The 18737-nt window shown below is 41.3% G+C and overlaps 1 protein-coding gene across 17 annotated transcripts in view; it reads right to left on the reverse strand.

The window, feature by feature from the left end:
* slmapa (sarcolemma associated protein a) overlaps positions 1 to 18737 on the reverse strand; it is a 222540-nt gene that overhangs the window by 158009 nt on the left and 45794 nt on the right. For 13 of the 17 annotated variants that reach the window (XM_086001573.1, XM_086001579.1, XM_086001580.1 and 10 more), the window contains exon 2: positions 5919 to 6072. In XM_086001573.1, coding sequence (XP_085857699.1) covers positions 5919 to 6072 — 154 coding nt within the window. The remainder of the gene's footprint in view (positions 1 to 5918; positions 6073 to 18737) is intronic. The other 4 variants (XM_086001576.1, XM_086001588.1, XM_086001590.1 and 1 more) reach the window with 1 other exon arrangement.

Below are 18737 nucleotides of genomic sequence, written 5' to 3' on the forward strand. Positions count from 1 at the left end.
CAGATTCTGGAGTGAAGCCAAGCAAGAGACTACCTTCACTTTGAAGAGGGTTTCACCAGAAGATGGACTGAGACGGGCGATGTTATGGAAGTAGGCAGTCTTTTGGGATGGAGAGGAGATGGGTTCTGTAGTATATGTACCTTTAAGAGGAACTATCTTTTTTTGAAGCCCCTGTGTACTGTAGTACCGGTAGTGACCACTCGGGTATATAAGCCTGTATAGCGTCTTGTATAGTTTAGTTCACCTCCAGACTTTGTTCAGTAAACACCTGTTAAATCAACTCCTGCATTCCGTGTCTCCATTAACACACGGATACAACAGGTTCTGAAGCTCAGGGTTGAGTAGCACACGAGTTTGCATAAAGTCTGGTTCAGATCTTGTGATGGATGGCTAAACCAGTTGTGGTTTAGATACGCTCAAGTCTTCACCCCTTAAACTTGAGGGACGAAGATGGGGGCCATACCAGGGAGCTTGGCCGGGATGGGAGACAGTAAAGAGTTTGCTGGGGACAAGAGCATCAAAGGTAGAGGTGAGGTGGTGGTTCAGCAAATTGATGGTTGCAAAAGTATTGTGGCAAATGGAGGGCCAAAGGCTAGAAAGTTGGGCGTTTGAAAGTGCAGTTAAAAGCGACTTGGGATGGGGGAGTGAACGCAGAAGGAAATGAGGTTGAAATGCTGTATGGAGATGTGGTGATGAGAGATAGAAGGAAGTGGTCGGAAATGGCCTCATCTGTGATTGAGACCATGGGGTAAAAAGTACACTAGAGACAGCATGTTCACGCTTATATTGATGGAGAGGTTTCAGGAGAATAGAAAGGCAGTGAATTCAGAGCCATATTCAGAAGAGAGACAGCAAGAGTTTTCAGATGTAGATTGAAATCATCGAGGATAAGGAGTCACTCAGTGCAAAAGCCAAAGGAGGAAAGGAGGGAGGATCTCAGCGAGAAACTTCAGTTGGGGCTTGGCAGAGGGTGTAGGCAATGAGGATTTTAAAGGAGAGGCAAGAGAGATGGAACAAGGAGAGGTGTTCAAAGGAGGAGAAAATACCAGGAATCAGCGGAGAGACCAAGGCAGTGGAAAGTACAGCCAGGCGTGGAGGTTTTTGTAAGGGGCAAGACGTCAGCCCCTGTGAGCCAAGTTTCAGTCAAAACTAGGATGTCAATCAATCCTCCATAGCAAGGTCATGGATGGCAAGGGATTTGTTTGAGAGTAATCAAACATTCTGGAGGTGAGGATTGTTGTTCCGTTGGCAGAGTCCAGAGGGAGTGGTGGGTGGGATGAGTGGGAAGGGAATTAGGATGGTGAGGTTAGCCCCCAGCCGATGTGCCAGGCGGGAAGGTCGGAGAGGGGAGGATGGGGCGTTGGATAAGGGATAAATATTGGTCCAGGACTTCCCTGCTCTTCTTGAAATCATGGCCATCGGATCTTTTACGCCCACCTGAGGGGGCAGACAGGGCCTCGGTTTAACGTCTCATCCGTAGTACCTTTGTGACACTTGGTCCCCAAACCTTGGCTCTGCTAAACTACACCTTAGCTCTTTGGACTTCAATAAATATGTCTCTACGGTGAGACTGCACTCTGCAGAGAGCAGACAGAAATTCCACATACGTAGATTTCTCAGGAGCTTAGTTCATGTTGCTTCAACATGGTCCTGAGTTTCTGTGTCAGCTCAGCAGACAAAAAAGGAAATCTACACTCATTGTGAATTATGTAACTACATTCTCCAGTGATATCACAGTAGCCTCTTACAGTTTGAAATAAATGTCATCATGTTACATTATTTATCTTTGATGAGGGGCAGCACGGTGGCATAGTGGTTAGCACTGTTGCCTCACAGCGCCAGGGACCCGGGTTCGAATCCGGCCTCGGGCGACTGTCTGTGTGGAGTTTGCACATTCTCCCCGTGTTTGCGTGGGTTTCCTCCGGGTGCTCCGGTTTCCTCCCACAGTCCAAAGATGTGCAGGTTAGGTTGATTGGCTATGATAAATTGACCCTTAGTGTTAGGGGGATTAAATACGTGGGGTTACAGGATAGGGTGGGATATGTGTTGGTGTAGGGGTTACGGGGATCAGGTGGGATATGTGTCGGTGTCGGCTCGATGGGCCGAAATGGCCTCTATCTGCACTGTGGGGTTTCTGTGATTCTGTGATACAGTCTTCCATAATCTTTCAATGTAATTCTTCATGTACAAGTGGATAGGCCATCCTTCAAATTAGATTTTAAAAAGCACTGCAAAGAGTCCCTTGAAAAGTTTGGGTGCTATACAAGAGCTGTACAAACATACTGAAGGTGAATTTTCATCACCAGTAACCTACATTGATTCTCATTGACCCAACACCTCCACTTTCAAATTCACATCCTTGTGTTTAATCTCTTCATGGCCTCATTCGTAAGGAGGAGCATTCGTAATAAGGTGGATGAATTGGTTGCGCAAATAGAGGTAAACGAATATGATTTGGTTGGGATTACGGAAACGTGGCTCAAGGATGGCCAAGGCTGGGAACTCAACATCCAGGGGTATTCGATATTCAGGAAAGATAGGCAAAAAGGAAAGGGAGGTGGCGTAGCATTACTGGTTAAAGAAGGGATTAACACAATTGTAAGGAAGGATATTAGCTCTGATGAAGTGGAATCTGTGTGGGTAGAATTGAGAAATTCTAAGGGGCAGAAAACGTTAGTGGGAGTGGTATATAGACCCCCAAACAGTAAGGCGGAGGTTGGGGATGGCATTTAAAGGGAAATTAAAGAAGCGTGCAATAAGGGCACAGCAGTCATCATGGGTGACTTTAATCTACGTTTAGATTGGGCTAACCAAATTAGTAATAATACTGTGGAGGAGAAATTCCTGGAGTGTTTACGGGATGGTTTCCTGGACCAATATGTCGAGGAACCAACCAGAGATCAGGCCATCTTAGACTGGGTATTATGTAACGAGAAAGGAGTAATTAGCAATCTTGTTGTACGAGGCCCCTTGGCTCGGAGCGATCATAATATGATCGAATTGTTCATTAAGATGGAGAATGAAGTAGTTGACTCAGAGACTAGGGTCCTAAATTTAAATAAAGGAAACTACGATGGTCTGAGGCGCGAGTTGGGTAGGATTGATTGGGGAATGTCACTCAAAGGGCTGACGGTGGATAGGCAATGGCAAACATTCAAAGACCGAATGGATGAACTACAGAATTTGTTCATCCCAGTTTGGCATAAAAATAAAACAAAAAAAGGTGACTCAACCGTGGCTAACAAGGGAAATTAGTGATAGCATAAGATCCAAGGAGAGGACATATAAATTGGCCAGAAAAAGCAATAATCCTGAGGATTGGGAGCAGTTTTGGATTCAACAAAGGAGGACAAAGGGATTAATTAAGAAGGGGAAAATAGAATATGAGAGTAAGCTTGCGGGGAACATAAAAACTGACTGTAAAAGCTTTTATAGATATGTGAAGAGAAAAAGATTGGTGAAGTCAAGCGTCAGTCCCTTGCAGTCAGAATCAGGGGAATTTATAATGGAGAACAAAGAAATGGCAGACCAACTAAATATATATTTTGGTTCTGTCTTCACAAAGGAGGACACAAATAACCTCCCAGAGATGCCAGAGAACATAGGGTCTGATGAAAGGGTAGAACTGATAGAAATCAGTATTTGTAGGGAAATGGTGTTAGGAAAATTGATGGGACTGAAGGCCGATAAATCCCCAGGGCCTGATAATCTACATCCAAGGGTACTTAAGGAAGTGGCCCTAGAAATAGTAGATGCATTGCTGGTCATCTTCCAGAACTCGATAGGCTCTGGAACAGTACCCATGGATTGGAGGGTGGCTAATGTTACCCCACTATTCAAAAAAGGTGGTAGAGAAAAAGCGGGGAAATTATAGACCGGTAAGCCTGACATTGGTAGTGGGGAAAATGCTAGAGTCCATTATAAAGGATGTAATAGCAGAGCACTTGGAAAGCAGCGACAGGATCGGACAAAGTCAACATGGATTTACAAAAGGTAAATCATGCTTGACTAATCTACTGGAATTTTTTGAGGATGTAACTGGTAAAATAGATAAGGGAGAACCAGTGGATGTGGTGTATTTGGACTTTCAGAAGGCTTTCGATAAGGTCCCGCATAAGAGATTAACGTGCAAAATTAAGGCACATGGGATTGGGGGCAAGGTATTGACTTGGATAGAGAACTGGTTGGCGGATATAAAGCAAAGAGTTGGAATAAACGAGTCATTTTCCGAGTGGCAGGCAGTGACTAGTGGGGTACCGCAAGGATCGGTCCTAGGACCCCAGCTGTTCACAATATATATTAATGATCTGGACGAGGAAATTGGATGTAATATCTCCAAATTTGCAGACGACACAAAGCTTGGTGGGAGGGTATGCTGTGAGGAGGATGTCGTGAAACTCCAGTACAATTTGGACAGGTTGGGTGATTGGGCAGAAACATGGCAAATGCACTATAATGTGGATAAATGTGAGGTTATTCACTTTGGTGGCAAAAACCGGAAGGCAGATTATTTGAATGGCAATAGATTGGGAGAAGGGGAAGTGCAAAGAGACCTGGGTGTTCTTGTGCACCAGTCGCTGAAGGTAAGCATGCAGGTGCAGCAGGCGGTTAAGGCGGCAAATGGTATGTTTGCCTTCGTAGCAAGAGTGTTCGAGTACAGGAACAAGGATGTCTTGCTACAGTTGTACAGGGCCTTGGTGAGACCGCACCTTGAGTATTGTGTGCAGTTTTGGTCGCCTTATCTGAGGAAGGACGTTCTTGCCATGGAAGGAGTGCAGCGAAGATTCACCAGGCTGATACCTGGGATGGCAGGAATGACGTATGAGGAGAGATTGTGTCGATTGGGCTTATACTCACTGGAGTTTAGAAGATTGAGAGGGGATCTCATCGAAACCTATAAAATTGTCAGGCCTGGACAGATTAGATGCAGGAAGGATGTTTCCGATGGCCGGGGAGTCCAGAACCAGGGGTCATAATCTAAGGATAAGGGGTAAGCCATTTAGGACTGAAATGAGGAGGAATTTCTTCACCCAGTGAGTGGTGAACCTGTGGAATTCTCTGCCAGAGGGCGGTGGAGGCCAGTTCATTAAATATATTCAAGAAGGAGTTGGATATATTTCTTAAGGCTAAAGGGATCAAGGGATATGGGGAGAAGGCAGGGACAGGGTACTGAATTTGGATGATCAACCATGATCTCATTGAATGGCGGAGCAGGCTCGAGGGGCCGAATGGCCTACTCCTGCTCCTATCTTCTATGTTTCATCCCTCCCTATCTGTAACCTCCACCAGCGTACAACAACCCCCCCCACAAGTTCTACATTCCTCCGATTGGTCTTTTGTACATCCTGCCTTCCTTTTGCCCCACCACTGGTAGCTGTGCCTAAACCCATACTCTAGAATTTGGTTAGGATTGAGGAAACTGACAGAGTTCCAAACATTTGTGATCATTATGTACTCAAGGAGCCCAAAAAGAGTCAAGCAACAAGAATGAGATGCTTTTATTTTTAAACGTTCCTGAGCAATATATGTCCTTAATGAAAGAAGTTTCCTCAATTATCAGACAGGCCATATGATAGTAGCACTGCCGTTTTATTTAAGCCAAGCCTATTAGAACAAAAAGGATATAGATTACAGTGTATAAAATACACCAGACACAAAGCGATCCACACGAAATAAATCAGGAATAATATTACACTTCCAATAACAAAAACAAACACAGCACTTATGTATAGAATAGTGGCAGGATGAGGTGGAAACACCAGTAGCAAGGCCAGTCCAATCTGCACAAACAAACCTCAAAAATCAACAGCAACACAATAACAGTCACCGAGGTTACATACAATCTGGTAAGTCTTTTAGCTAATTTTTTTTTGGTGGGCGGGTGGGGAGGGGGAGGAAAATAAAAAATGGATTCGTACCCTTACCTTTCCTGGTGTTCTCAGTCACATCTACACCAAACTGAATGATGTCCCCTGACAGGAGCTCACATGGCGGGCTTTCCTCTGATCCTCGACTTAAACGCTGACTGTTAATAAACGTACCATTACTACTCTTAGTGTCCTGCAGATAGAACTGGAGAAATAGCAAAATAAGTATAATTTGTCAGTGAGTTCAATCATGCTGCAAAATGCGAATCACAAAATGTGTTCTCTTTCTTCATCTGAACAATTAAATAGAGCTCACCCAGTCCCAACAAGGCATTATAATCATATTCAAATGTGAGAGTGGTCAGCAGTATTAAGGCTCCATCATATTACCTGTGTAAACTTGAGCTATCATACATATGTTGCAAGCTGCATAATTTCTTTGTGAGCAATCAAAGCTCTAATTCCAAAAATTGCCAGGCTGCAATTAAAGGTTCAAGTTCACTTCTTAAATCATTATATCGGTGTTAACTATGGATTGCCATATAATATAATAAACCTGGAACTATTGGCTCAAAAAGCAAATTTGAACAAATACAATATCCCATCTGAAAATTTTAAACAAATCTGAAATCTTGAATCTCAAATAATGATAAAGAGGCTACTTTTCCAGTCTCCTACAGAAGCAACAACATTGCTGGCAACAAACAAATACTGCTCTCAACAGTACCAGCTGCCATTTTGCCAAACCATGCAAGTTAGAAGCATCTTTTTTTTTGGGTTGGGGGAGGGTGGGGGTGGCAGCAGGCAGTGTTGGCAGTCAGAAATTAAAGTCATCAGGGTAGAGTTTCTGCTAGCTTCGCCCGAAATCGGCCAAAGCAGCGCAGAAGATCGAGGAATTTCAAGCGCAAATGATGTCCAGCACAAATCAAGTTTCCACAATCTTTTGCGTTGGTTTAAAAACTTGGTGCTGGAAGCAGGACCCACAAAACTGGCCACGCCACCAGATCGAATTAATTAGTTCGGCGAGTTTCCACTAATTGCACCCATTTGCAGTCCTTTGAGAAGGCTCTTTAAATTAAGCTGTTTTTTCTTTAGGCGCAAGGGCACTATTCGGCATCTTTTAAAAGTTTTAAAATATTAAATAATATTTAATTTACAAAGAAACTGGCTAGTGTACACCAATGAAACGAGTAAATGGTTCTGTATAGTTTTTTTTAAAGTCAATTTCAATTATTTAAAAATCGGTTTACTCACAGGTGGTGGACTAGACACTGAATAAAAATGCTTATTTATGGAGATAAACCTCTTTTCAGCTGTCTTAATAAAACTGCACCAGGTTAACACTCTTAAATACAGCAAGGAATATTTTTTAATGCAATGGGGGAAAAAACCAAGTATATTATAAAACGCTGCCCAATTGCACTGGTTCACGGAAGATTTTACATGTGATTATGCAAATGAGTGAATGGAATCTTGAGCCAGAACTTGACTTTGGAAAACTTGCGCAATTCGAAATGCCAATTGCGCCCAAAGTATAAACATTACCCCATCATTTGTAACAACTGCGCGTGCATATGGCTGTACTTATAGGGACGATTGCTGCAACTAGTGCTGTTGAATCCACCCTATAATGTAAATGTTATACTCCCCATAACCCAGAGAGTTTCAGCATGTTACAGAACTTGAAAAGGGCACTGGGGAAGTCCATGTTTGCAAGGATATTGACTTTGAGGACAGTGCATACATTACAGACAAAACACTTTTGTTTGTGATCACATAGGAATGGAGCATGGTTGACTTCATTAAAAATTGCTACCAGATGTGAGATTTAATTTGTACCGGTACCCATTTTCTACGCAAAACCGAATTATGATTTTGCTATGCTTTATGCAGCAAAAAAGGACATTAAGGGCAATAGTCACATGAAGTGATTCATTAATATAGATATCCATAGAACTTTGTAGTATTTTTCACATTGATAACGAAAATACAACATTCTAAATAACATTTTCAAGTCAAATCAGAATGGCCCAGTCACACTGTATACAAATGGCAATAGTACTGTGCACCAAGCCTGAAGTTAAAAAGATCAACAACATGCTGTACAATTACTATTGTGCCTCCGTTGTATTTCTTAAACTGGAATCACAATATATAAGGGCAGTTTGTAGCTTATACTCAAACAGGCAATTTCAAAGTCAAGCAGCAGGGTGGTCAGTCACTTCAATTGATGCCTTTGTTGTAGCTACTTGATCGCACTCAAGCATAAAGCCACAAATTTAGATTGATCTTAGTGAAGGCAGAGCATCTAAAGCTGAGGAATAATTCAGGTGCTCTCTAATTTTTCTGCCAAACCACTACAGATGCAAATTTGGCACATTCACTCATGGGTAAATGCAGAGCCCGAGCCTAAAAGACAGCAAAGTCCCCGGTTCAATCACTTCTCTGTGCAGAATTCGTTTATCTCCGTTGCAATGGTGGTAGGGAGACTACATGGTTTCAAAGGCCTTGGGCTACAGAAGTGCTGGGGAAGGGAGAAGGAAACAATTCAGTATTCCAGTCAAGGCTGCTCTGCTTACAGAACCATGACTCCATTATGAATCATTGCCTTGAGAAGGAGTCAGAAAAATGGATACCTAAAATTTGGGTGTGAAAATGGTTTTACAACATGGGCATCATTTTTAAAGAGATAGTATTGATTCTGGCTTGATGGGAATCGTTTATCACGAATTGATTTGGTGCCACTTGATTTAAGCCACAACCTTTTTAGTCCTCTTTCTGTTTGACTTCATTCTTAAGGATCACAACTTCTTTCAGTTCTAATTTCTCATTTGCATAGTCATAGCTGTGTTCAGCGGCAGATCAACTATTTAGGTTACTGATTTGCACTATGAATCCCCATTTCTTGAAATATGTAGCCTAGATTTCTTTCTGATGTGCTCAATAAAGGCTTCCAGTTGGGATTACCGAGTGTTCAGTCGTTGGTCCGTCACATAACATTTTCTACTGTTGCATTGTCAGCTAGTCACATAGAAACATAGAAGATAGGAGCAGGAGTAGGCCATTCGGCCCCTTGAGCCTGCTCCGCCATTCAATGCGATCATGGCTGATCATCCAAATTCAGTACCCTGTCCCTGCCTTCTCCCCATATCCCTTGATCCCTTTAGCCTCAAGAAATATATCCAACTCCTTCTTGAATATATTTAATGAATTGGCCTCCACTGCCTTCTGTGGTAGAGAATTCCACAGGTTCACCACTCTCTGGGTGAAGAAATTCCTCATCTCTGTCCTAAATGGCTTACCCCTTATCTTTAGACTGTGACTTCTGGTTCTGGACTCCCCGGCCATTGGGAACATCCTTCCTGCATCTAGTCTGTCCAGTCTTTTAGAATTTTATAAGTTTCAATGAGATCCCCTCTCATTCTCCTAAACTCCAGCGAGTATAAGCCCAATCGACCCAATCTCTCCTCATACATCATTCCTGCCATCCCAGGTATCAGTCTGGTGAATCTTCGCTGCACTCCCTCCATGGCAAGAACATCCTTCCTCAGATAAGGCGACCAAAACTGCACACAATACTCGAGGTGTGGTCTCACCAAGGCCCATACATAAGATTGTGTGCGTGCCACGTATACATAGAAACATAGAAGACAGGAGCAGGAGTAGGCCATTCGGCCCCTCGAGCCTGCTCCGCCATTCAATGCGATCATGGCTGATCATCCAATTTCAGTACCCGGTCCCTGCTTTCTCCCCATATCCCTTGATCCTTTTAGCCTTAAGAAATATATCCAACTCCTTTTTGAATATACTTAATGAATTGGCCTCTACTGCCTTCTGTGGTAGCGAATTCCACAGGTTCACCACTCTCTGGGTGAAGAAATTCCTCCTCATTTCTGTCCTAAATGGCCTACCCCTTATCCTTAGACTGTAACCCCTTGTTCTGGTATAGGAGCAGTTTCGTTAGAATATTGACACCAGTCACCATTTTAATATATAGATTACTACCTGATTTCCCGTGACAGATGTAATTCAATTGTCATTTGGAAGTCATACATTTTTTCCTTACTTTTATATCTCTACTAGCTGGAGTGCCCGGCGGTGCCGAGGGTTTTTTGAGGGCATATAAATGAGTTTGTCTGTCTGGGAGCGAGAGAGAGAGAGAGAGAGGGGGGAAAAGGAGAGAGAGAGAGGGGGGCGGGGGGGAAGGAGAGAGCCGCCGCTCCTCCGGTCGCTGTGTTGCGGGCCGACCCCTGATGAGCGCCCGATCCGCTGAGCCGGAGCCCTTGCTCCCCTGCTCACTGTCTCTCGGGCCGCCTGGTTCTCTGTTTTCCCGCGCAGCCGGCCAGAAAGAAGAAAAACAAAAGAGATGAAGAGAGACGTGACTGAGTGAACGATCTAATTTAAAGCAGCCTCTCCCCCACTAAAAGGTGAGAGCCGGAGGGAGATTTTGCAGGTGAAGAAGGGCGGCCGCCAGCGCTTCAGGCTCGGCTGGTCTTTAATGGCCACCACTCACCTCAGCTCAGCTCCCGCTCGGCAGTTTGAAGGATTAGGCCCCGCCCACAAACACCATGAAACGCCCCCCAATTGGTCAACCATCACGTCAGTCAACACTAATGAGCGGTAGGATTGGTCAACCGCTAATGAGCGGATTTTTGAACAATTTTTGTCTGACCAAAAAGTAAATGCGCCTATGACACTCCCCTGATCATCAGCTTTCTTTTGATATAACATATGTGTAGGTACGCTCTATAACTTTTGAGTGTATAGCGGACAGACAGACAGACATACATACAGACAGAGACAGACGGACAGACACCACTATCCTTTTTTATATATAAGATTATGGAAATTTCAATGTCCCACTGCCGGAAAGGTGTAATTACAGCATGGTAAGTTTCCGTGGGCAATTTTTATTTATAAATATGGACATAGGAATTCATACTGGATAAAGTTGACGAAGTGCAAGCTAACACAAGATTTTTAATAAGTCATTAGTCAATTTCCCATGGCATTGCCTACAGTAAGTCAGAGAATATTCTCTCCGAAGCTTTTAATGAAGGGACTAAAAACACTAACTGTTGTGGAGTACAAAATATTTTTGAACATTTTGTTTTGTTTAAACCCTTACTTCAGACATTAAAATGTCAGTTATTGAGAAAACATAGCATAAAAACCATTTTCAGGCAACATTTTAAGAGAACTGTGGCAACTCAGTAGCCAGATTGCATAGAATAATGAGTTTACACAGGTTTTTTCCAGTATAATTGTGGACGTAGAGATTTATGATGGATAAGTTGGCACAACAGGTCTGGAAAAAAAAATTGACAACAGGTAGTCAAGTGATAAGAATGCAGGCCTTCTAATATAATATAGATTATATATCGATGGGTGATTAAATACATTTTAAAAATTGTTCAAAGCACTGTGTCTTTGTGCTCCGCACCAACCAGCGGCAAAACAAAGCAGCTCTCATTAAAAGAAAATGCATTTGACCAACCTGGATTTTCTAAGACAACCTACATATACGTAAACAAGTCTTGTCTGATATCATTTTTCAGTTTCTCCCCTCCTCCCAAATCAGTCCATCTGCTTCACAACTATTATAAAAGGTAAAAGGACACGTGGAATCGCAACTTCGACAATCTGGAGTTCTCATTAATTATTTGTTGAGGCAATGTCCAGGCAGTAGATTCAGCACGAAAGCGGCCCTACGATCAAAATGGTTCACTGCCAAAGCCAAAATGAAACTTCATTTCAAGAATTTAACGGCAGGCGCACATACTTATAACAATATTACTGGTGGTCAGTGAAAGGAGATAACCACTTGAAGTTAACACTAGCAGAAATCAACACATATTAATGTCTTTGAAGATCATCAATAACCCATTTGATAACCAGTAAGCATGTCGAAATTTCACTTCATAGAAAAGAAAATGCAACAACAGAATCATGCAATAAACTGAACTCAAAAACCACCTCCACACTGGTGGGTACAAAACCACAGGAACAGAAACAAGAAATAAAATTATCAGTACTCTTTCTATACAAGTGTTTTAGTCCCAAAATAGCAATGAGATTATAACACAACTAGCAGATATTCAGTGGTATTGCTTACCAAAAAGTTGAAGGATATAGTGGTTTGTAAATGACAGGAGTGTTATACTATATAATGCAAAAATGTATTGTTCTGCTGCTAAGGGACAAGCATGTCTAACCTGATCAATCCCTTAAAGGCCACGGGTGCAGTGGCTGTGCTGTCCAAAGGGCGCACAAATTGCTCGAGTACATCCTTAGTCCCAAGATTAATTAGGAAAGTATTTCTAATGCTGGGGAAGTTTCATTTAAAAAAATATATAAAAGTTTTTATTTTTAAAATGTCCAACACGAAGTATACTTATGTTACAAAGAACAGTTATCTTAAAAAATTAGATCTTCTAATGGTGTTGCTCACATGTAGCCTGGGATCTGGAGTGCAGTTTATGATGTTTACTGCAGTCTAAATGGTACAAATCAATATAATAGAGCAAATTTACTGAAGCAATACATCTGGCAAAGTAAAAACATTCACTAGTCATCTTGAAAGAATTATTTGTAATATTGCTTAACCACCTCTGTATAAAATTTGCTTAAGATGCAGTAACTTTGTTCTTCCTCTTTTTTATTTCCAGTTATTTATTGGATAACTGTTTTATACCCGAGGTAGAACAAAAAATAAAGAAAATGAAAAGGTATTATTTAATACCTCACCTTAGTCTTGCTTGCAAATGTTCTGCCTAGTTCTCACAATATTGTAGTTCCTTCTCAGAAGCACACTGAAAAACTACAACTTCCATGATGCAACGCAATGCAAATATGCAGCTGCAGTGCTGCAGCTGCATATCAATAGCACTTGAAGACCCAGGTTACATTCCCAATTAAAGCCTCATGATTCAGACAGAAAGACAAGCCTTGGAAGGAAACTTTTTGTCAGCATGTTTAACACAAAACAACACATTTTATGGGTGAGGTTAGTGATTTCCCCCTCCCCCCCCCCCCCGCCAGAATTGCGCTGTTTGTTATAAATTGTATTTGTAGCTGCATACACTCACCTGAGTGAATGAAGAAAATTGCGGCTGAAAACAGAGCAAATAAATTTAGTCAGTTTTGCGGTACTTGCTTGTTATTGAATGGTAGATTTGAAAAAAAAATCTTTATTTAATGACAGTTTTCTACTGGTTACTAGGAGTGGGCCTTTGGTGTAGCGGTAACATCCCCGCCGCTGGGCCAGAAGGCGTAGGGTTTCGAACCCCGCTTCAGACAGTCCCGGCAAGTGGAGTCGGAGCTCTGGCTCTAAATTCTGGGTTGACATCCAGCGGGATACTTGCGTCCGGGGGTGTGGGTGGCCCCCCCCACCTCGTATGGGTTGTGGGAGCACGTAAAACCCTCCCGCCATAGGACTAACCACCCTAATGGCTGGTACGAAGATGGTTACGGTCACGGAAGGAGCGTTAATCGCAGCCAGAAATCCTTCCACCACTTCATACAGTTCCCCAAAGGGAACAGTGTGAAGACACGTACGACGACGACGACTGGTTATTCATTCGTCATCGGTACTTTCTGATTTGTTCACTTTTAGTTGAATGGATATTTGATTGATAGATTAGTTGATTATTTTCTTCTCCCACGAAGATGAGCTATTGAGGTGCAACACATTTGCGATGTAATATGCCCGAGCTAAATCTTTCAAATGTGACAACTTTAAAAGGATCCACATGATAGACATGCACTGGAGGCATATTTCTTTATACAGTTGATAACTGCATTTTTTTCAACAAAATGATAGTTAAACTAGTGGGATTTACCACGGTACCAGAGGTTTTTTAACATAAAACTTCCTGGTTTGGTAGGTGAATAGCAAGGTTCACTTAATAACATTCGTAAAAAGCTACATTAAGTAGAAAAAGCGTCAGATACAGCATCCTTTTGAACAAAGTAGCTTGCGCTTAAAAACACCAGCTTTCCTTGGCTTAAAATCATAGAAATTTACAGCACAGAAGGCGGCCATTCGGCCCATCTTGTCTGTGCCGGCCGACAAAAAGCTATCCACCCTAATCCCACTTTCCAGCACTTGGTCCGTAGCCTTGTAGGTTACAGCACTTCAAGTGCATAGCCAAGTACTTTTTAAATGTGGTGAGGGTCTCTGCCTCTACCACCCTTTCAGGTAGTGAGTTCCAGACCCCCACTACCCTCTGGGAGAAAAACTCTCTCCTCAAATCTCCTCTAAACCTCCAAAAATTACTTTAAATCTATCTTACTTTTAGCACCTGGAATAAAGCCGTTTCTTTCAGCAAAAATACTTCAAAAGTGAGAGCACATGGCTTTGTAGCACAGTAGATCTTCTTTTGGAGGATAAGCTAAAATCATGGCGACTACAAACACATAACTTATGAAGAGAAGTCATATAAAGTGCAACCTTTATAAAGAGCCTTGTATAACTCCTAACAAGAGCTCCAATGTTAGTGCAAGATCACATTTTTGGTGGGAGAAATTTTTCCATACATTGATTCAGGGGACCCTCCAAAAAATTATGATACTAACCTAAAAATAAAGTGAAAACCTTGTACCAAATATATTAACTGGGTGCCCACTGGTAGTTGTCAACCAAGATAATCTGCTTTACGCAAATCTGGCCTGTATCCATAGAAACTTAAAAAATGCTCCTTCAACAATAAAAGCGCATTTAAAGTGGAACACACTCAGAATATAAAGTACTTGCATTGATCTAGTCTACAATTTCTTTTAAAACTACGACTGTCAGCAGTTAACAATTCTTCTGGGTTTTTTAAAAACACAATACATTATACACACAGAAGAAGCCAAAACACAGCAGTAGATTCTGGGAGTCAGCAGCAACATATTGGAGAAAGTTCCGTGCTGAAGGAGGCACAACCCCGATAAAGCAGTGTAGCTTAGCTAGGAAATAGCAAGTAATAAAAGGTAGCAGCGACCTGCTTCAAGACCTCAATGTCACTAACTGGTGGCAAGGTTATGTGCAAAATGTGAGGACTCGCTTTTTCTCTTTTGTACCAATGGAGAGGCACCTCGCCTTTATTTAGAGCGCCTCCAACTGCCCAGCCAAGATCAAAAATGCACAAACCTACATCTGACCATTCAATGGCACAACACATTCATACATCATTCCACCATGTAATCTGAAAATGTTGGTGTGCAAAAACTGCACTTCAAAAGTGATTTTCTAATACAACAGAAGCTGCACTTTGGGGAAATCGTGCAGTTTTAGTAGATGCAGATGAAACGTATGAGTACCAGGAGGTAGGTGTTGTATCTGGACCAAGACCAGAACCCAGAAACATTTTGGCTGAGAGTAATGCTTTTCCTGTTCAACAGCAGTATGAAAATATCGAAGAATCTCTACTATTCCAGAATAAATCCAACGACCTTTGCCAAAAGAGCATAACCCATCTTAAGAGCTCTTCCGACTGACATTTTCCAGCAAATGGACAAAACATTTTTCCTGGATTTAGTATCCATTCGTACACAGAACTATCATGCCGACCCGGTCTCAGGGAGCTCAAAATAACACTTGTCCCCTCTCCCGATAACGAAAGGAACTTGTCAACAACAATGTTGAATTTATCTCTCCATATTTAATTCAACCAGTAAGATTTTGCCACTTAAAATGATACAGCACTAAGTGCACCATGTGATGATTTGGTAACCAGCAAGAAGTTTCTCCCTTAAATCAGAGAATTTGCTTAGATAAGATTATATGTACAACTACAAAATACTATTGACTGAGGAGTTCCTTTGACAGGATTTTCAGGGAAAGTGGTGGGAACATGAAGATGGACTACCTTGTCAATAATCCCAAATTTAAATACATTGCCCTATTACTGGCTTACACTGCACCCTGAAACATTCTTTTTTTCTTCCAGCACCATTTTGCACATATTAAAATGCCTCTCATCAGTGAAATTAATTTATTCATTGCTGCAGTTAGATTTAACAGAACATTAGAACTACTTATAGTTCAGACTTACAGTAAAGGAAAACAGGACATACTCTATTACAGCCTTCAAATCAATTCTTAGTTTTTTTCTTGGTACAGCAAAAAACATGATACAATCTCCACACATCAACTAAAAATATTTAGAACTACTTCATTTAATACTGCTCAATCTTTAGTGGTGCTGTTTATGAACAAAAAAAAGTTCTGTTTCTCTTCTCTATGTTGCATTCTGGTTATCAATGCAACCATTTGCTTTATCCCTTCAGTTGTACTTAATGGTCTCGCAGTGGGTAATAAGGGCAAACAAACAGTGATCACTGTTATTACCCCTTTGAAACTGACTACAACTTCAGGATTTAGCACGTGCGCATCTAAAATTGCAGAAATCCTGAAGCTGCGGTCAGTCATTGACTGCGCTGTGGACAACACCCCTCCCGCCACCCGCTTCATAGCTGGCAATCAGTGAAATCAGTGAAATCAGTGAAACTGACGAAAACTTGGCCTTTTCCACGCAAGGTAATATCGCTGTTAAATATCCCATTAAATGTTAGGCCTTGTTGGATTAGGTGTAACTGGGGTTTTAACAGCATCTTGATTGCTAAACAAACATTATGGCCTAAAAAACTCATTTAAATTTTGTGGAGTGTCAAATTTCTTCATTATGATTAAAAATAACAATTTTTAAGAAACTTAAAAAATATTTTTTTTTTTTTTTATAAAAGTTTGTTCATATTTATTTCAGGTTTACCTTTTCCCCCCATGAGAGAGCCCCAATTTTTGTTTTGCTGTCCAACATTTTTAAAAAGTGGGAATAAAAGCATTTCTTCACCTCCTGGTTCCCGGTCTGTGAGAATTCTGCATTGGGATTGGCTGCTTGTTGACGTCACAGCAGCATCGCAGTAGGGATTCCCATTATACTACATCGAAAACACTTGCGCATCGAAAAAGGCAAACCTCTCGCCACAGAGATCGCTAAGGGCAGCTTTCTTCGGGGCCAGTGGCAAACGCCTTTGCTTTGCCGCTGACCGTAAATTCTGGGCCTTTATGTTTTTAAAATGGCATTTCCCCCTCAGGAGATCTGCTCATGCTCATGTTCAAAGCTCTGCTGTCATCCAACTGACAGTTAAGTGTTACAAAATAGCAAACAGTTCAATTGGCACTTCACTAAGCATAACGATTGCTACCTAGCATCGATGAACTTTTTCAAAAATAAGTTTCTAAAACTGAAAAATAGTTTATAAGTTGAAAAGCTTTACATACGACTTCACAACTATGATTTGTAAAAATAAGCAGATTCTTTCTCTCCTTTGCAAATTCTTTTTCTCAGACCAAATCCCCTTAGCTAGAATTGTACAACAGAGCGTGCTAGACCATAATTATGACAAAGGAGTGGGTGCTCCTTTTCACGAGCATGGTGGGTGCCGCGATCAATTCTAGTGCTGCCAGCATACCTCCAATCAAGCATACGCATGCGCAGTTGTTTCCAAGTCAAGATTTTGATGTTTGCCTGCTACACTTACCTCAATAGCTGGGCTTAAATTGCAAAACTGCTTTGTTAGCCTGTTCTGCTTAGTCTTCGCTTAAATTCCACTATAATTAGCAGTGGAGTTTAAATGTTGTTGGAAAAATGGACAAACTCAAACAAGCAGAATTACATTTCGTGCATCTATAAGAGTTATGTTTGACCATATGTTTATATGCCTTTCTGCCTGAAAATAAAGGTCTTGGGCATAGCTGCATTAAAAGGACAGCAAGGCAACTTAACATTTTGTGCTTGCAGTACTTTGAGGAATCATTCAAATAAAGGTGGTCACAACACATTGATTTTATAAACTGTACAAAGTTAATCTGATCACTGGGTACTCAACTTATCAGTCATTATTATGTTCTGCATGTTCACCTCCTGCAGTGCAATTGGAACAAAACAAATTGTCTTGAACAATACTAGCTTGGATAATAAAAAATAAACTAGGTATGTCATGTAGCCTGGAGTATAAATATCTTTCATTTTAAGCTCTGCAATTAGTTAATCTATTGTTCAATTAATTATGTATTCTCCTGTACTGGCAATAAAATACTGTAGTATACCAATACCATAAATGCTTTCATTCAATTGACTGGCACTCATGTAATGATCGAGGGCGGAACAGTGGTTCCAGTGTACCAACACTGTACACACCATGCCAGAAAAAAAGTGAAAATTTACATTACAAAGTCCAGGCACAAGCAAGGAATACCAATGCACCAAGCAACAGTCCATTTAGTGGCACTAATGCACAATTCTTAATTCGAGCCACTTGTCCAAAAATATTTTAAATGCTCAACATACTGTTAACCACATATTATATTTCAAGTAGATAGCAACGTGTTTATGCAAGTTTTCATTCATTAATATCTTGCAAAAGTAGTGATCGTTTCCAAATTTTAAAAAAAGCTTTCTATACTGAATGAAGTTTAGCAGCCCTCTATTTTTTCCTTAATCATTCCCAACAGGAAAAAGAACACATACTCAAGGTGGTTCTTACTTTTAGGAATTAGTACAATAGCCATACTAAACATAGCTAAAGGAAGTTTTAATACTTGGATTTTAATTTAGACCCCAAATGAGAAGTCACATGGTGTTTCGCAGGATTCTGATATATTGACCATTAACCATAGTTTCTACAACTACTCACAAGGCTTGTGTGAAACTAATAACTGTACATTTGCCAAATGGTTTGGTTTGTACTGAAATTAGCAGTTAAATGCATCACAAGAAGCTTTGGCATTCAATGTTCTTGGATTTGAGAGACACTCGTTCTGTACGGTGCATTTCCCTTCCAGGATTTTCCATCAGTCATGGGGCCAGAATGCTGTAGCAG

This window comes from Somniosus microcephalus, chromosome 11 (assembly GCF_052327205.1).
Source record: "Somniosus microcephalus isolate GS21.2 chromosome 11, FLI_Smic_1.0, whole genome shotgun sequence".
NCBI lineage: Eukaryota > Metazoa > Chordata > Chondrichthyes > Squaliformes > Somniosidae > Somniosus > Somniosus microcephalus.